Source organism: Ambystoma mexicanum, chromosome 2q (assembly GCF_040938575.1).
Source record: "Ambystoma mexicanum isolate Mex_15411 chromosome 2q, UKY_AmexF1_1, whole genome shotgun sequence".
Classification (NCBI taxonomy): domain Eukaryota; kingdom Metazoa; phylum Chordata; class Amphibia; order Caudata; family Ambystomatidae; genus Ambystoma; species Ambystoma mexicanum.
The window spans coordinates 1,318,723,390-1,318,744,095 of record NC_090924.1 but is presented as its reverse complement, the minus strand read 5'-3'; the positions used below and the strand labels follow the sequence as shown (position 1 = coordinate 1,318,744,095).

At 44.6% G+C, this 20,706-nt stretch overlaps 1 protein-coding gene across 1 annotated transcript in view; it reads left to right on the top strand.

Moving 5' to 3' along the window:
• Positions 1 to 20,706, top strand: part of NEK10 (NIMA related kinase 10) — a 2,768,076-nt gene that overhangs the window by 487,851 nt on the left and 2,259,519 nt on the right. The window contains exons 9-11 of the mRNA XM_069648774.1: positions 3,532 to 3,599; positions 5,106 to 5,185; positions 7,875 to 7,961. Of these exons, the coding sequence (XP_069504875.1) occupies positions 3,532 to 3,599; positions 5,106 to 5,185; positions 7,875 to 7,961 (235 nt within the window). The remainder of the gene's footprint in view (positions 1 to 3,531; positions 3,600 to 5,105; positions 5,186 to 7,874; positions 7,962 to 20,706) is intronic.

Genomic DNA, 20,706 nt, shown 5'->3' with positions numbered 1-20,706 from the left:
GAGATTACTAGTAAGTAGAAGAGAAATGCCTCAAAGGCATTTGGTATTGAAAAATAACAAATAATGCTAGAAGGAAATTTGGCAAAACTATTTTTGCATGTGCTTTATTAACTCATTGCTGAAAAGTTGAGAGGTTTGAGACAAATGCAATACGTTAACATAAAGGTTACATAATGTGTATGAAAATATTCAAGGGAAAATATACAAGAATGAAAGAGGTAAGTTGCAACAAAAGAGGAAGAGGTTCCAAGCAAACTAAAACAGGGCGGAGTACCCAAGGCTAAGTAAATGCGGACACAAACGACAAGACATAAGTATCAGCATGAGTAAAGGTGCAGACAGTTCAAAATTAAAAGGTGATTATTCATTGACAAATCATTCAATAAGCTAAACCTAAGTTGTTCACAACAAAAACAATGCTCTGTTTCATATATCAAAATGAAAATTCCATGGACTACGTGATTTGTCCATTTAATTATAGCACATTGGTTATTGCACAAGATTATATTTGAAATCTTTTCAAACAGAGGCCTCTGATGGTATACGTCATCTCTGTGAGGACTGATGTCTTTTATCGATTTCTGAGTCAATCCAACAGAGAATATACATCATCCCTGTGTGGGTTAGTGTCCTATATCCACTCTTGGGTCTGCCTGTACCCACTCGTAGGTCTGCCTACATGATAGAGCTTATCACAATCTGATTTGAGGGCCCCGATAATGTTAGTGGGGTCCTGCAACACGTTTTGGCGGGTGACAGCGAGTTGTCAGTGAAACGCCTTTCTCAGGGCAGATGGAGAAAACCCTAGGCAGAAGCAGACAATAGAACAAATGACCTAGTGTAAGTGGCAACCTAGAGGGTGCACCCAATTGTGTCACTTCTGCCTATTCTTAGAATTCCCGGGGAGTACTCACCCCATTTTGGATAAATGGGGTAGTTCCATAAATAACATCTCCAAGCAGTGTGGACAACACGTCCCGAGCCTCGCCTAGACACTTGCTGTGAATTCTAAAGTATAGGGAGCGAAAGTGAAGGGGGAGGTCCATTAGGACTTGTGTATACGAGCTATCCTCATCTGCCTTGCACGCTACAATTGATCCAATTGCAGTATATTAAAAATCAGGGGCCCTATCATTTAGAAGAACGATGGTACCTTTTATTCCTTTTTTCTTTTAAGAGAGTCGCTATGCTCATGGCTTGGGCACATAGAGTAACGCGCAACCTTACAGGAGTGTGCAGATTCAATCCCGCTCAATGTATCTGTGAATAAAGAATGTGAGTGTGGCTTGCAGTGCTCTGTTGGTAGAGCGGCAGGTCAACGCATATATGCTTACCTTGGTGAAAAGTGGCGTGAAGTCCAGCATCGGTCATCCCAGACTGAATCTCAAGGGAGAGTGTGAGTTTGTTGTGGAGGCAGTCATTATGACAACCAAGTCCACGTTGTTGAACCAAGCCCACTTTGTTACTGCACCTGGCTAACAAAGGGCCTCATCACAAGTTGGGCGGAGCAGTAAAATGTGGGGTAACGCAATTACCGCCACATTTACCACTCCGCCCAATCTCGAGTTGGACGGAAAGTGGGGGTTCTACCTCCAGCGAAATCATCTCCCCTTTCCACCCGTTTCCGTGCTATTAGCGCAGCGCTAATTGAGCTGGACCCAATGGGAATGGGGATTTACCTCCCCACTGCAACCAAGGCTCCTGGGCAAATTGCACCAGACAGAGTTGCGGTTTCGCTAATAGCGTTGAGCGGTATCCCGGCGCATATTAGCACCGAGATACAGCCCAACCCCTGATGAGGCCCAAAGATGGTTGTATTCTTATCACACTTTGATTAATCTGGGAGTATCCTGCTTGAGAACTGCTATCTCGTACCTTTGTTCCGCTGTTCGCATCCTCCCTTATGATATGATAGTTTATTTATAACGCGCTTAATACCCAGAGGTTTCTAAGCGCGGATCTGGGGATCGAACCTGTTTTGCTCCATCTCATTTTGCTTCCAAGGCAAGATTGTTGCCGCTGAGCTATCCAACTGATATTTCACTTTAAACTTAGCACTATTTGCCAGCTACCGTCTGAGCTCTGCACAGATCTTTATTTCTATGTATTCAGCTTTTTCAGTTTTCCCGACATCCTGAGGCTATGCTAATTTAAAAGCATGCTGCAGCTTCCATTTTTAAGAAGGTGGCTTCCCAATTACTCTATTGTTTCTGTGTTAGCGAGTTATATTAGTACATTGTTCATGTTGCATTCAATTTATAAATTGGTTATGGTAGTATTCTTCATGTATAAATGCATATAATACCTAGTGTACATGTTCTTCATGTGGAGGGCATGTTTGCTTCATGTCTAATGCATGCGCTTGTTATTGTTGCAATGGGAGCTTGATTGTTTTTATCATCTTCAGCTTAAATTATCTCCACATCCTGCTGTCCCTGCCTATGATAAGGGCTGTACAGTTGTCTCAATTAGTAATGTTTCTCACCAGTGTGGTATGGGACCAGGGAGGGGCAGAAGCTACGAATTATGTATTCATCTGCCTCCCAACAGGGTGGTGATGGGACCTGTGGAACAGAACCAGCTAGCTCCATTGGAACTCTCTTTGTAAGAGGTTACTAATGCCTTTAATAACCAGGCCTATACCCAACCTCTCCCAAGTAAAAATAAGCAGCCTGCTCATTGTGAATACAGAAACGTAATATAAAATTAAGGGAAGGACAATTTGAAAACTCCAAAGACCCCACTGCCTGTGTCCATCTCACTGATAATTGGATATCTGCTAATTGGCAGGACAGCAGCAGCATAGCCTCTGCATTTCAACGGCTGTAGGGGCCAATTTGAACTGTTATGATGAACCCTTATCTTTGGGACAGCGGCTTGTGTAAGAAAACCGTGCATCTCTTCTCCAGAAAGTGAGGGGATAAGTCCTCCTTGTCTTGACCCCTAACTCTAGAAAGTGGAGTGATATAATCTCCAGTCTTCTCTAGTTCCAATGCCCCAACCTCAATGACATTTGAGAATGCCACGAAAACAATAAATGAAAATGAATTAGAGAGACTCTTGGTTCAAGCAAGGTGTATGCTGTATTCAAATCCAATCCTCAGTAGTGGGGTACTATATGGCTGATCTATTCACAGGCACCCTTTAGTTGAAGGGAGTCTTTGAAGTCATGGTTGTCCAATTATGTGGTGCCACATTTTTTAAACTAAGCATTGATAATGGCAATTTGCCAGATCGATTGGCTTTTCCAATAACTGTTCCTCTTATCACTCTGAAGTGACTGCGGTTGTGAGCCATAAATCAGTAATAAACATTGCATGCAAACTGACTTACTCTTTATTAAGTTGAAGTAATTCTTATGTATCACAGAGACCGAAAGTGGCTTCCTCACACTGCCATTTATCTATGACATATTGTAGAATACATTGATTTGCTAGAATGCAAGTAATGCTCCAGTTGTTCATGCTTGATTGTTCTAATTAACCTTTTGTGCCAATGGTGTCCCACTCACATACATTTACTACTTTACAGATATTTTCCAAAAACTATCGGCTGTTACAGACCAAAGAGGATGGGTGATTGCAAGTGGGGCACACAAGGTATGTGAGCTGTAACCTTTGTTAAATGTACCTTCTTGTCTGTTATTATTTGTTCATGTCAACTACTGCCAAGTCTAATTGTGTACTTGAAGGGTAAAGGCATTCTCAACTTATTGTGGAGTGATTACGTCAATTAAAGGGCTAGACTAGACTGTGACGATTGATCTTGCCTCATATTAATGACTGCTTGGAAGTTATGTTTGAACTGTAAGATGGGATTTGTTTTGTACAGTCTGGTATCTCTATGCTTATCTTCGGAAAAGTTACAGGTGAACCTATTTGTGCATTTCCTTTGACTTCACAGCTGATTTTCAAATGCACTCTTAAGTCTAGTGCTGCAGATTCAAACCTCATTCTGCCTGTGGTATCTCTTTGAATCAGTCAAAGCCCATAAGCCTGACTTGTAAGGGAACCCAAACCGAGCCTTAAAATAATTGATTTGTTTAATTTGTAATTCAAATCGGGTTGAACTAATTCAAACAGTAAGTAACTACTAGTTTGAATGACAATGAATCGATTGCATTCTGAATAAAAGCCTAAAACTAGAATTAAATGAAATATAATTAAATGAAACAAAAATAAATTGTAAAAAAATTACACATTTTAACTGGGTCAAGCCAACGGGTAAACTTATCTGTTCCAGCTCTTTGAATCATGGTTAGAATCTTTCAAATTATTGAAAGTTTCAACTCCAAATGCTTTGAATCAATCAAGCCAATTCAAACTCCCATCATTTGTAGGTACTCTGAGCTTTTACTACATTAGTGTTAGGATACACTGATATCATCATAAACAAACACTCCTACCCATCACCCTTCTCTGCACACACACACAAACATGTACTTACACCTTACTCGCCACCTGCTCCCTCTCTTCCGTGAAACAACACTCCTCCTTGACCACCTCATAAACACACTTAATTTACCTTCTCCCCCGCCCCTGTTCTCCTCCCTCCATACAACAAACATTCTCCTCAACAGACACACAGACAAACACCTCTCACGCTGTGGCTTCTGTCTTCGGGTCCAGCTGCGCCTTTCAGTCCCTGCGTGCCCTTATGTGCGGTGAAGGGTGTGACAGATCGATTTAGAAAGATCAGTCTCAGTGCTGTCTTTCTAAATTGATCTTTTTCATGGATTATACTCAGTCATTTGTATACTGTGGCTCATGAAAATTTGAGAAAAAGGGTCAACCAGCTATCTGCCCCAATGTAAAGGCAGGGAACTTCATCACACTACTCAACTCACTGATTAGTCCCACTCACACACTAGAACTCCTTCACTCATATCATCCACCTAATCACTCATTCCACTAGCCCCTGACCCTATCACTCACTCACTCAATGCACTCACTCTCTATTGCTTGATAAAACATTCTTTGAAAAAAATGTTTGATTTTTATTTTTGTTATTTGTTTGAAAATATTATCTTATCTAAAGGACAGTACACAATAAACACTAAATATTTATCTTTGTTTCATATAATATCAATATGATTTTACCCCCAGACTTTGGTGAAGATGCTGGCTGCCAGAGACAACAATGTACTAGTCGGTGCACTCCTGGCACTTACCAGTTTAGCAGAAAGGTAAGCAGTAATAATGTGCTTTGTGTTACTTTTCAGAAGCTCACAATCCTGTGTCATTATTAGATTCTGTGCATAGTATTTAAATTGGTGAGCTGAGTAAGGAGAAACCAAAGGCAGTGTTGTGCATGTGGCGATTTTGATAAACTGTGACAATATTTTATTGGCCAGTTGATGCTGGAACATTCCACATTTTCAATTGTATTTTACTGGTAGGGTAATAAAGCCTGTATTTCTGAATAGAGGCATTTGACAAATATTGAAATCAATAACTCCTGACACCACTGCAGTATTATTTTCATTTACGCAAATACTCAATCCAAATGTTATTTGCTACTGAACTCAACTATTTACAGTTCACAATACTTTTTCAGCATTTTAGTTATGCGTTACTCAGAAGAAATGTATTAAACAGTGTTCACTTATATTATGTTGTTCTTGACTTGCTGGGTCTGAAGAGTAGTCTTCTCCTATGGTGTCTCTCTTTAACTCTGCTTCTACTCTCCTAATACTTAGTTTATCTGGAGCTATGGTTTGCTGTGACCTACTTAGTTCATGTCTTGAATTAAAGGCTTTTTAGAATTCTTCATAACATTCCAAGCTGCCTCACACTGAACCATCAACCAATCAATGTTGAGGGAAGTTCCCACCATCTTAAAATGGGATGACACCAGCCTCCTGATACAACTTCCGTTAAGGAAACATTGTTTTTTAAATGTTCACACTCACTCCAAATTAACATTTCCCAAAACTCCTGTTTGGAAAACATCCCCCACCTTGTGTACCACTCTACCCTGCTTGGAATATCGTCCCTGCAGTTCAGGCAAGAAATATTTGGAACTCTGCTCCAACTGAGTTATGTTCAACAGCAAACTGAACACTGTGTTGTTTGTTGGCTCTTTTTAAATATATATTCTGGTGCTCCTGCATTAGTTATTTTTTTCTCGCCATACTTTGCTCTCTGTTTTGTTAACATTTGATGCGCCCGGATACCTCGATTGGTTAGGAGCGCCATACAAATACAGCAAGTCAAATCAAATTAGTTGTTTTAAACTGTTACTGAGTGTACAAGATCTAAAACATGTTTACAACATATTTGTACATGATTTTGTTAAATGTTTGTATGTCTTTTTAATGTTCTTTTTCTGCCATGTGCTTTTTATATTTTTTATTATCCAAACAAAGATTGCTAAAACAAATCCATAGCCATTGCATAGATCTGCGATTACAAATCACTCTGTCTTAAAAAGCAGAGAAACTAGACACCAACATGTTCGACTTCCTACTCTTAGTCTGCTGTCCCGTAAGACCGATACCCCACCCCAAAATTCAGAAATGTCAATACTGCTATTACTACGAGTATGAATCTCTTATATTTACATGATGATCTGCTCTACGAATACCCTCATTATCTATTTTAATGATCCTAAGCAGATGCTGATTTAACTACTACTGCTCTACCTCCCAAGAGGAAATGGCCCAGCCATTGCCACTTCTTCTATTATTTCTATTGGTTTGTTATTGCTATCGCAGTAGCAACCCCCTCAACCCTCAGATAATAGTGAAGTGGAAAAATAAAGTCAACCCCGAGGATGTCTCCCCAGAGATCAAAAGAGCAGGAAAAGAAAATGACATTCACTAGGACCCTGGATTTATCTATAATGAGATATCATCATCAGAGAAGGTCTTGGGTAGGATGCCATTATGGTTGTAGGATAATCACTCTGGAAATTGATTTGTTTTCAAAAGTCGTACCACATGTGAAACTTGCATTACATGTGCGTTATACATTTTCTCACTCCTTACTGAGATTATGGAAGGGCTTCATTTCCTTAAAACCTTGTAGCAAACCAACTGATAGCGTTATTCTCTTACAATATAGCTTTCTTGCAAATATTAATTTTCTCTACCTTACTCTAACAGCTTTTAGGGTGCTTCCAAAGCAGTTATAATGCCGACTTTAGGCTGTGTATGGGGAAGAAGACAATGTTGTAAAAATCGGTAGACTAATTATTATTTAAATAATGATAATAACATTATAGTCAAATTGACCTAAAGAAGCACACTGGTCTTAGATGTTGCACTTGCTAATTTGCCCTGTATTTAACGAGTGGAGCCTTTCCAACCACAGTTGTTGGCCGGTAGCTTGTTTTTCTATTGTTTTTCTTTCACCCCTCATAGGCCTTATAATTTGGAAATGAAAAGCTTTATACTGAGGAAAGATAAAAGGTGGCATTCTTCCTTTCCGCACCAATCATAACATATTGGAATTCGTTTTTAGAATACCAACTGAAAATTGGGTAACATTCTTTGTTAAAGGTGAACATAAGGTTTAACATAATATGTATGTGTTATTGAGAAATATGAAAATGCTTGAATAAATATAGTATGTTGAATTGACATAACAAAAGATAAACTCCTTTGTTGGACAGGGAGAGAATAACCTAAGATCAAATCTGTTGAAGAGATCTTATCCACAGAGAGCTTGGTACATATTGGTGGCCGATGAGCAAAGGTTGCCACTGTTTTATAGTTACATTAAATTAGTGGTTGTGGACAATACGTCGAAGGTTGCATTTCAAATTAAGTAGAATAGTATGGCCTCAAAAAACGATGTTGGGGGTGGGGAGAGATCCTAAAGTATAAGTTTGCAGATCAGTAAAACTGTTGTGTTTTTTATTTTAATTTCCAGTTCCCAATGTAGGGAGGCGATTAGCGAGCTGTCCATCGTAGAAAATCTGATGATGATACTACATGAGTATGACTTGCTTTCTAAAAGGTACGTAGTGATTTAATATGGGGAAAAGTCAAAAATCTCCTGTTTATATCCTTCTCAAGGAGATTTCCAAGAACAGGTTGCTTTTCCGCAAAATATCAGCAAACCTTATCTGGTGTACTTTTCTTGTTCTGTAATTTTGAGCATAAAAATAGAAGCATCTAAATCGCTAATTTCTCTAATTGTAAAAAGGTAGCTTCCATTATTTGGGGATGTTGATTTGCCCTCTGTTAATATATTTTTCTTTTTTGCCCTCCTTAAAACTCATTTGACTGAATATACTTCGATACATTTAAACCATCCCTCTTTTACATGTTCTAATGTTTGGAGAGGGTGTGGGTAGTGGTATGATTTGTACTGCTGACACGTACTTACAGATGGAGTTATTTTTTTGTGTCCATGAGGTCTGATAGTCAGAAAGGGATGGCTAAAATGTGAAAGGAGAAATGGAGGAACACTAAGAAACACTAGAGAAAATCAACCAGTTCTTTTCAAATCATCCTTCACTTCTGGAATTCTTTGACGCGTGGATAATGTTTAATTTACAACCGTGTCTGAGTAATCTGTTTCTATGTAAAACAGTAACCCAAAGTAACAAAGTTAAAATCAAGAGGTACAAATATATATTTATATTTCATGTAAATGGATAACAAAATGAAAATAAATAATGAAAAGGGACTACATTTGCAATAAAAGAGAACTCATTTGAATGGCAGGACCACACCATTTTTAAAATAGCAACATCACAAATTTTAAACAAATCATAATACTCATGTACTTAGATCTGTTGCCTAGCGTTCATGTATCTAGATCTGCCGCCTAACACTCTTGCATTTATTTAGATCTGTTACCTAGCATTACTCACTGCCTTGGTTGAACTCAGTACTACACTGCCATTCCTACACACTACATTCAGTGTCGTCTCTTCTAGACTCTGTAATACACTGCATTATGTGTATGCACTATTTCTTGGCCTTACTTAGCAATTCAATGCTTTTAATTCTGCACCCCCTGCTCCTCCATATCATATTGCACGATACCTACTTAGGGGTCATCATGCCTCCTAATCTGAAAGGACAACTGCACATCCATGCCCTGCCCAGTTTTTCGCAGGCCCACTATATTCCAGCACTGTCCCCTTCACTACCGACTGCTAACCCTTACCTCAATGCACCAGCCCTCTGGTTAGAACACTTTTCCACTAAACCCACCCCTAATCAACCATGTACCGTACATACTAGGAACCTCAGACCTGGCTCTAGATTCCCACATGTCACCCAGTGCCACCCATGTCATACCACACATGCAAACTTGATAGTACAAACTGCAATGGCCCCTGCCACCATAATACCTACTGTCACCAAGAACATCAAACCTGATACTAGTATATCTACCCCCCAAAAAACCGTGATCAAAGGTGCCCTGATTAATGCCAGGTCTCTCACTGCTCATGCGCTCGACATGGCTGATCTGATCACTACACACAACCTCGACTTTATCGCCATCACGGAAACCTGGCTCCATGCAGCCTCAGGACCACTTCTTTCATTGGCTATCCCCACAGGATATACCATCATTAGAAGCGATCGCAACACCAGTTAAACCAAAGGAGGTGGCATTGCCTTCATACATAAAAATTCAATTAATCTCTGTATCACTCCCACCCAACAGATCACGTCAGCCGAGCTACTTTCAGTGAAACTAGCCACATCACCCAACCAAACCATCACACTGCACCTTATTTAGAGGCCTCCTGGACCTATATCTTCTTTTGCAGAAGACATTTCACACATCCTTGCTGACAACACCAAAACTAAATTGCAAATTATCTTACTAGGCGATTTTAACCTTGGCTTCCAAGACCCTAATGACAACATCAAGGGATGGACATCATTCAGTATTTTATTGTCATTTGCTTATAGGCATACAATTCGGTCATATCATGTAATAGGCTTTAGGCATAGAAAAATGTCTTTTTCTTTTTCATACAACTAATAACAGATAACATATAACAACGTAAGAAACAATTAACGGGAACTGTCTTCAGACTATATTGTGTTGTATCTGTTCTTCAGTGTAGGCGGAGGGCGTTGAGGACTGGTAGTTTGGGTATTGGGAGATCCTGTGGAGGTTACCACAGATGGTTTGGTTATATATTTCCACGATCTTATTGGAAGGGGTGTGTGAATCAGGGGGGCTTGTGGTCGGCAGTGAAGTGTATATCCCTCAGGAGAGCTTTCCACGATTCTAGCGTGTCATTAATGCCTTCTTCCCCTTCGGTGGACCCTTCCTGCCAGGCTTTGGTTTCAGCTTCTGTCCATCTCTCCAACTCTCTGATCTAGCGTTTGTGTCTCCGGCCCCCTGGCGATTTCTATGCCATTGTGAATAGTTCTCTTTGCGAGGATGCAGGACATATCCATCAGTTTGACGATGTGTTTATACTTGCTTACTCTGGGGTGTGTGCCTTGTAGGCACTCTTCCGGGACCCAGCTGTATCTGGTTAGCCCAGCGTCAGTGCAGGTTTGTTTTACTTTGATCCAGAAGTTCATCGTCTTGCGGCAGGTCCAGAACATGTGGATCATGTCTGCGTGGTCATTGCCGCACCAGGGGCATTTTGAGGTGGCCTGCTTGTTGAAGCTGGCCACTCTCTGTGGGGTCATGTAGGTCCTATGTAGGCTGTTTAGTTGTATTTTCCTAAATCTGATATTCCTGGACACTTCCTTGGGATAAAGTAATGCTCTCTCCCACTCTTCCTAGGTCAGCGTCACTTCCAAGTCCATTTCCCATTTTTCTTTTAGTGATGCACTTCGGAGGTTGGGTCTGTCCGTCAGTTGGCTGTACAGCCGGGCCACCGGTTTCCAACCGCCTGTGAGGTTGTGCATCTCCTGTAGGAGCGGGTTTGGGATGGGTTCCTCAGGCCATTCGTTCCATTTCTTCTTAGCAATGTGCTTGACTCGTTGGTACCACAAGAACTGGCCTCTTGGGAGTCCTTCCAGTACCTGTAATGATTCGAAGTCCCTGAATTTGCCGTCCTCAAACATGTCTCCCCATGTGTAGATCCCAACTCTTTCCCAGCTTCTCATCACTGGGAGGTCGTTGAGGGTTTTGCACGCGTCCACCAATATGGGGCTATTGGGTGAATAGGGGTGTTTTGAGTGCAGCGTTGAGCAGATTTTGGACCATATCTGCCTGCCTAGTTTTGCGATCATAGGGGTATCTTGCGTTTGGATCATTGGGTTCCATAGTATTTCCTTAGGAAACAGTGAAGATGATGATTGTCGCAGTAATTCAGTCTCGGCTGTTGGTTCGTCTGGAAGCCATCTCGTCACGTGGTTGAGCTGCGACTCCAAGTAGTACATCTGGAGGTCGGGGAGTTCAATCCCTCCTTCTTTGCATGGTAGTGTGAGGATTGTTAGGGGAAGTTTATGCCTGGTCGGTCCCCATAGGAAGTCCTTAATTAGTACCTCTAGTTTCCTGAAGAAGGGCGGTCTAATGTAGTGGCAAATGTTTACAAAGTAGTATAGGAATCGTGGGAGGACTATCATTTTGATAATAGATGCTCTGCCCATCATCGAGAGTGAGAGCTTAGACCAAAATTTCATGGATTTACGCAGCCCTCTCATTACAACCTCTGTGTTGTATTCATGCGTAAGCTCTGGCATGTGCTTTCTATTGACCCCCAAGTATGGGAACATTTCAGGCTGCCACTTTATTCCGATTTCAGGTAGGTCAGTTTCCTCCGAGCCCCTGAGTCTGGCCAGTGGAAATGCACAGGATTTCTGCTTGCCGAATCGAATCCCCGAGTAGCGTGCATAATTGTCAAGAATGTCTAGTGCAACCTGTGCGTTGGTTTGCAGGTCTTTCAGTTATAGGAGGACGTTATCAGCGTACAGTGATATTATAGAGTGTTCGCTGCCTAGTTTTATCCCAGCATCAAAGTACTGTTTTCTGAAGTAAATAGCTATCGGCTTGAGTCCTAGGATGTATAACATTGGTGATAGCGGGCATCCTTGCATGGTACCTCTGTGTATCGCCCATGGTTTTGACATCGTGCCCCCAGTTTTCACTCTGGCCACAGGTGCGTTATACAGTACCTTAACCCATCTCCCAAAGCATTCTCCGAAACCAAACTCTCGTAGGACTTCGACCAGCCATTCCCAAAATATGGAGTCGAAGGCCTTGATGGCATCGAGCGAGAGTACTGCCAGGTCTTCATCTCTTGTGAGGGTTTCCTCCATGATGTGTTGAAGCCTCCTCAGGTTAGCTGTGGTGTTGCGTCTAGGAATTAGGGTTCCCACCACCCTTGCAAGCCTTTTGGCCAGTATGGTAGTTAAGATCTTACTATCGTAGTTCAACATCGCTAGTGGGCGATAGGAATCATATTCGTTGGCTGGTTTGTTTGGTTTGAGCATAGGGATTATGATAGTTTCCTTCATGGTGTTGGGCAAGATCCCTGTCTCATATACCTCAAGGATTACCTCGTGCAATATCGGGGTTAGGGTTGCTTCATAGGCTTTGTAGAATTCTGGTGGAAGGCTGTCGCTGCCGGGGGCTTTACACGTGGCGAGTGATCTGATTGCTTCTGTCACGTCTTTCGAAGTTATCTCTTCGTCTAGTGCCTCCCTTTGTTCGGTGGTCAGTTTCGGGAGCCCTATTTCTTTTAGGGTGGCCCTGATTTCTTCCTTGGGTACCTGTTTGTTGTGGGCATATAGTTTGGAGTAGAATTCCGCAAATGTGTTATTGATCTCTTGTTGCGTCGTGTGCATTGTTCCACTTGTGTCTATGATTTCGGTTGGTAGGTGTCTTGGGTGTTCCCGCTTACACAGCCAAGCCAGTAATCTACCTGGCTTGTCAGCTTCTTTGTGTGCCCTTGCAGTGTATGTTGTTAAGTCAAACTTGGATAGTCTTTCCCAGGCTGATTGGCATTCTTCTCTGATTTCTTTCAGTTTCGTCTCCGTCTCTGCTGTGCCATCAGTGTTGGCTTCCAGGTGTGTTATTTCTTCCTCCTTTTCCTCTAGTTCTCTTTTCAGTTGCTTCCGTAGACCACCCACTCCTGCTATCGATTCTCCTCGTGTCACAACTTTCATAGCTTCCCATAACGTGCCCCAGCTGGCCACAGTGCCTTTATTGATGTCTATGTATTCCTCCAGCTTGTTACCGAGGTCCTCTCTGAACTCATAGTCAGTGAGCGCTGTAGTGGGCATTCTCCACATTGGGATCGGCGGTCTAGGCCCCCTGAGTTTCCACTGCATGAGTAGGGGTGAGTGATCAGAGATCGACCTGTCTAGGTATACTGTGGACTCTGCTAGCGGAAGTTGTTCCCTGTCGATGAACAGATAGTCAATCCTCGTGTGTACGTTATGCGGGATGAGTAATAAGAATAGCTTCTTTCCGTGGGGTGGTGTTCTCTCCAAACAACTATCAGGTTCAGGTGTTCAATTGTGTTGTTCAGCACTTGTGAGGAGGCGTTGTTTGGTTGTTGTGGCGGATCGGATCTGTTGGTGGCTCCGTCTCTAACACAATTGAAGTCGCCTCCCAATATGAAGGTCCCTTCTCAGTGGTGGGCTATTTTTGCATACAGTGTGTTAAAGTGGGCGGGTATACCATGCTGTGGAAAGTAGGAGTTCACCAAGCATATTTTAATGTGTTCAATTGTTCCCCACATTATTAGGTACCTGCCCTCCTTGTCGGCCTCTGATAGTCTCTGTAGTTGGAAAGGTACGTTGGGGTTCACCCATGTGAAGACTCCCCATGCGTATTTGGAGTAAGGCGCTCCTCTTCCAAGTCCGCTCCATCGTTCGGATAGTTTGGACATGGCTTCTTTCGTGAGGTGGGTCTCCTGGAGCATTGCGATCAAGACTTTCTTTCTGCGGAGGTAGGAGTGAATCTGATTTCTTCGTAGGTACGAGCCCATCCCCCTCACATTCCATGTCATCACGTTAAGTTGTGTTGCCATTGTATAGCTGCGATGGCTTTATTATTTCGGTCCCCATCGGTGTTCGGGTTGGTCGCCACTTCCAGCTGATAGGTCTCTCCTTTAGGTTCCCAAGTCTTTTTGGTTTTGGATCATGAAGGTGTCCTACTCTGCACCTCTCTGGTTTTTGTAGTCTGAAGACAGTGTAACAAACAGAACAATTAACATAAATAAAACAGGTGCGCCAGCGACTACATTTTTCTTGCCCTGGTCAGGCGCTCTCACACCGTCTAAACCCATCTCGGGTTTCAGGCACGAGTGGGGTCGTACCGGCAACTGGTCTGTACTGGTCTGTTCGTGGGGTTGTGCTGTGTCCTCAATGGGAAGCCGAGCGAGGGCCATATCCATTTAGCAATCCGATTTGAAAATGATGTACGTGGCTTGTGGTTACATTTTGTTAGCCCTGGGAGTGCGGGTGGCCGCCCTTTCTCTGTGTTTCTCTGTGTTTTCACTTCAGTGTTCTTGGGGGGGTGCATCCTTGGCGTCTGCCAGGTTATTGTGCTCCATCCACATATTGGCAGCTGCTGGAGTCTCTAGGAATATCGCACAACCTTTGAAGATGACTTTCAATCTTGATGGGTAAAGTAACATGTATTTAAAGTTTAGTTGTCGGAGCCTGGCTTTAATTGGGACAAATGAGTTTCTCGCCCTTTGTACAGTGGAGTATAATCAGGATAGATGGCAATTTTGGAATTGTCGCCTTCTATGATTCCTCTCTCCCTGGAATGTTTCAGAATGGTTTCTCTGGGGGGCGCTGTTGTGCACGACCAAGATGGCCGCTTGATTTCGGAGCTCCTGCTCCTCCTCAATATCCTGCATAAATATATCTGCATCGAGGATGTCTGAGAGGCTGGAAGATCGTGCTACCGAAGGCCTGAATACTCGGGCACAACAGGTGAAAATCCTGGCTGAAAAAGGCTTGTTTTCACTAACTTACGGCCGTGTGAAGATTGGCCGCCGCCTGGCACAGTGACGATCCGGCGGTCCGAACCACGCGCATTCACCCGATTGCCAGGGACGCAGACGTGCGGCAGGGCACAGGTGGGAGGAGCCTGCCGCGGCAGTTTCGCACCTGGGCTGTGATCGGGCTAAGACTAACGAGAACGACAGGGACAGCGGCCCTTGGCTTCCGCTTAGATCTTTACTGCTGGACGGCCACGGCGTCACGAAGACTATGGGAGGCGGACGATCGCACTAGGAGGGCTCCTTCTTCCCTCCCCCGGCTCGCCTCTCGGACGGGATCGAGGGCGGAACCTGGTCGGCGGCGTGTGCGCCCTGCTGGATTTCCTGGACCTGCTTCACATAGTACCCGGGAACGAGCGGGCGGGAACATCGGGTGTGCGCTCGGCTCTGTTAGTCCATGCTCCCTCGCTCTTGCCGTGGCTTGGCCGGCCGACATAACTTGTGAATCACTGGGTGTCACTACGGGGAGCTGAAGCTGCTGCCGCGTGGAAGGCGCTCCAGGCATTGTGACGGCGGGACCCGCCAAATGTGGAACTGTGTGGAAACCTGCTGTGAGACGCATTGACCCCTCCGGGGGACTCGCGCATTCCGACCAGCCCTCTGACATTACGGAGCGCACTTGAGGAGCGCTTTACAACTTTCGATTGTCACGGACTGCATATCCTATGTCCAACATGGCATGGCTGGGAAAGATACCATCCAATTAACTGGATAAATGCTAGGGACAGTTCCTAAGCCCCCCCTGCTCCAGGTCCCCCCGTGGAACACACCTATGTGGCACACGAGCTCCGTGCACAGGACTACGGGAAAAGCTGAAAATAACACGTTGTCAGGTTGAATACGTGGGAGGGCACAGTCCATCCTTGTTAACACTCCCTAGTGCACTTCAGCGAACAGCGAGTCATGGATACATCTAAGTCTCATCTCCACTTGTACAGGTTACGTTTTGGTGGACGTGGTGGTGCCGACTCAAATAACACCCTAGCCGGAGGTAATCGTACATGATTCTTGCTGATTTGGGGGAACCGCACTGGTCAGGCAAATCATCCAAGACCCCTGGTGGCAAAAAGAAGGGCTCAATGGATACCTATACTAACACTCAAAGCCAAACTACATCGATGGACACACACCGGGCACCCGAAGTGATTGAGGAACATGGACTGGGGGAACGCAAGGATAGGTTAGCAATGCTGGTACAAAATGGGTTCTTGCCAGTGAATGTAAAACTGGATGAAATAGTGGCAACCATAGACTCCATGAGGGCCAGAATTGATAAAGAGAGCACTCGGATCATAGAAACCAAGAATAAGATATCCGTCAATGAAGACACTATTGCTCTCCATAGCCAAGATATATCCCAGATTAAAGAAACGGTCAGTAAATTGCAGAATAAATGTGAAGGCCTCGAATCCCGATCAAGAAGAAACAACATACGAGTGGTTGGTGTGCCGGAATCCTTTGGGAAAAATCCAATGGAGAAGAAATTGGAAGAGCTGTTCAGATCCCTATTTGATCCTACTGCCTTTTCAGAACATTTCCTGGTTGAAAGGGCGCATCGCACGCTGGCACCGGTCCCTTACCCTTGTGCACCCCCACGTACGATAATCGCTCGCCTCTTGAATTATAGAGATAGGGACACGATCCTTCGACTGGCCAGGGAAGCTGGCACACTACAATTTGAGGAAAGGTCGAATACACATCTATCCAGATTTCTCCTCTGCGGTTCAGGCGAGCAGGCGCTCATACGAACCGGTAAAGAAACTCTTGAAGGCATGCCAGATCACGGACGCCCTGATATTCCCGGTGAAAATTAGGATCCAACACGCTCCGAGAGCGCATTTTTTTGAAAACCCGGCTGAAGCCATGGCATACATAGAATCCTCTATACCCCTTCCTCCCAGAGGGGACAGAACTTCTCAGAACAACAGACCCCGTCCAACTGACTGAGATATGCACTTTATGACAAAGATTTGTATGGTTTGTCTTAGACCTTGGCTCCTGGTAGTGTTACAGATGGCCTCACAATTTATGGAAAGGTGGGGCGCTGGGGAGCCGGAATTGTCGGTCATGTGAGGCAACATGTCCACCCCTGGAATGCTCCACAAGTTACGAAGGGACCATCGTCAAGTTGGGGATGACGATGAGGGGGGGGTTGAAGAGAGTTGGACAAGTTGTTGTTGTTGCACAGCCTTGCAGTCTGAAGCGGGCAGTGGATCTTATGTTGTGGATCCCAGCTCTGGCAAGGGAAGGAGAGAGACAGGTTGTTGGTTAATGGTTAAACAAGTGGTCTCTGAGGTTATGACACGATACGTGTTCCACGAGAGGTACATAACTGTGATGTGTGTTACTATCCATACAATTCTCTGTAAACATGGGTTGCGGTCTGAGAGTGAAACTACTGTCATGGAATGTTAGGGGTCTAAATAATCGGTCTAAAACTAGGAAGGTGGGGAATTACATTGGTAGGCATGGTGCACAAATTGTCATGCTACAAGAAACACATGCTATGGGTGTCAATAATGAATACATAATCCCTGGCTGGAGCAAGTCGAGGTTCTATACGAATTATTCGTCTCAGTCCAGCGGGGTCATTCATCACCTTGATACACCCAGGTTTGGGATTCAAGCTGGAGGGTCCGAAAATAGGCCCCCTTGGGAGGTATGTCCTTGTTTGGGGCGAGGTCACGGGAAAACAAATCCTACTGGTCAATACGTATGGCCCTAATATTGATGACCCAGCCTTCTATACCGGTATATACCAGCTGATTGCTTCCATTGACGTGTCCACCATACTATGGGGCGGGGGGGATTTCAATGTTGCCCTTGATTCTGGATTGGACAGGTCCAGTACAGTTATAAGACAGCCTAGTAAAACTGCCCTTACTCTGAAACATATCCTACTTCAACTCTCCCTCGAAGACGCCTGGTGGATGCTTCACCCAAAAGATAGGGGTTACACATACTACTCTTCGGTGCATGATTCGCAGTCCAGAATTGATTATTGGTTTGTCTCCCCCACGGTTATCACTGCGGTGCAGACGTGTGAGATGCTGCCCCGCACACTGTCTGATCATTCCCCAATGGCGGTGGTAGTTGATTTTCATGACTGCCCCAGACCTGCTAAAAGATGGAGAATGCCCGGAGGGCTGTTGTGTGATCCGGGGGTGGTGGAGGGACTGCACATTGAAATTGCAGAATTCCTGGATAGGAACATAGGCTCTGTTGATAGATACTCCACGCAATGGGAATCCCTTAAGGTATGGATCAGGGGAACCCTGTTATCAAAAGATGTGGGACTCCTTAAAGGAGTCCCTGCTGAACTGACCCAAACTGAACTCACACTGAGGAAACTAGAGGAGGCTTATAGTCATACTCAAGACAAGGCGACTCTAGCTGAAATACAGACACACCTACAAGCATTTGGTAAGATGGCCGCCAGGGAGGTGCAATATATGGCTTCCCCCGATCCGTGCCCGTAGATACGGAGAAGGGAACAAGGCTGGCAGGACTCTGTCTAATTTACTGAAACAGGATAGACACCCCAACCGGATCGCGAGCATACAGACACCACAAGGGGAGGTCCTTCTGGGGGAAAAGGAGATCAATGATGAGTTTACTAAATTCTATCAGCAATTATATAGTAACAGGGATACCAAAACAACTACCGAAATTAAAACATACCTAGAAACCTTGCGGTTGCCTACACTCCCCGATGAGACACGACTGGCCATGGACCAGCCAGTCACGGCTGAGGAGATCGCCGAGGCGATTAAAGACTTGGCATCCAACAAGGCTGCGGGGTCCGATGGAATAGGGGCGGAATTTTACAAAGAATTCCATGAAGAGATAGTCCCAGTGCTGTTACAGGTATGAGAGGAATCACTTCAGAGCAAAACACTGCCCCCCTCTATGAGGGGAGCCATAATAACTGTACTCCCTAAACCCCGACGTCCGCCTCAGGACATATCGTCCTATAGGCCGCTCTCATTGATTAACACCGATGCCAAGAAATTTGCAAAAGTGTTGGCCAATAGGCCTCTGCCAGAGGTCCAGAGGCTTGTACACCCCGACCAAAACGGCTTCATCCCCACTAGGTCCACGGCCCTCAATCTCCGTAGACTTTTTGGTATCATGGCCCAAATTGACCAAGGGAGGAAAGCTGTGGCCATATCCCTAGATGCCGAAAAGGCCTTCGATTCAGTTTCATGGGCTTATCTTCTAGCGGTACTGGAGGCATTTGGTATCGGCCCCAATTTAATTACATATGTGAAATTATTATACACGGATCCCGGTGCCCGAGTGCTGACCAACCGAACCATCTATGACCTGGTTCTATTGGGAAGGGGCACCAGACAAGGTTGCCCATTCTCGCCCATACTTTTTGCGTTAACAGTAGAGCCGATGGCGATTGCAATCAGACTTAGACACTCAGACAGGGGTATAAATCTGAAAGGGGCCACCCAGCTGATATCCCTATATGCGGATGATACCCTTCTATATGTTTGCGAGCCAGAAAACAATATTGTTCCTATTATGGCAGAGATCCAGGAATTCACGGCTCACTCAGGATACTCCATAAATAAGGGAAAGTCTGAAATATTCCCTCTCACACTGGCAACCACATGCCCCGACTCTACGTGCAGACTCAAGTGGGCTGCACAATCCATTAGATACCTGGGAATAGTGGTCTCCAAGAATAAACACACTCTATACTCCGACAACCATGAGAACGCGCTACAAGCCCTGAGCACCAAATTACTGGTATGGGACGGCCTCCCAATCTCACTACATGGGAGAGTTGCAGTCCTCAAAATGTCTTGCCCAAACTGCTATATTTCTTTGTTAATATCCCCATATGGCCGGGCCGGCCCTTTTTCAATAGGCTTAGATCAATGGCCACGACTTTTCTTTGGAATGGTAAAACCCCTAGAATAGGATGGGAAAAGCTGATTGAGCCGTATTCTGCTGGAGGCATAGCTGCACCCGATTTTGAATTATACTATTACGCTGCCCATGCCCGATTCTATAGGTATTGGTATGATGACTCCAATGGACCCCCACACGTAGAGATAGAAGAATTCACCACACATCCCACAAACATACAATGTGTGATATTTGATACACGTTATAGAGACACATGTGAATTCAACCTGGTGAGCTGCACAGTGGGTGCGTGGAAAGCCATATTTAAGAAATTGGGAGTTGAGTTTCCCTATAACCCCGCAATCCCCCTGTGGAACTACCCTGGTATACCCCCAACTCATGCCGGCGGGTTGCGCGAAGCTTGGGACCCCAATGAGGAGATGAAACTGGGTGACCTGTTTATTGACGGGAGGTTTGCGACCCTGGAGGAAATAACGGGGGCGTTTGGCAGGGGTCCACTCAGGGTGCTTCAATACTACCGTGTACGATCAGCCTTTCAGAAGCACTGGCCTTCCTTCCCTGAAGAGCCCCCTACTCATCCTTGTATACAACTGGTGACGTCTGGTGACGGCATGGGGATCTCAAGACTAAATACTGCAGTCCAAACACACGCCCCCTCGACTAACCTGGTTAAAGTTAAATGGGAAAGGGACCTACAGACCCCCATAGATGACCAAACCTGGGAGAGATACTGTTTGCTCACCAAACGAGTGGCCCTGAACGCTGGCCTACGCCTGATTCAGTTTAAAATCATAAATAGGCTACACTATACTCCAGTCAAAATAGCAAAGTTTATGCCAGATGGGTCTGGAGAATGTTCCAAATGCAAGGCAAGGGGGACTGGGGCATTCCACATGTACTGGGGGTGTCCGATGGTGGCAGGTTTCT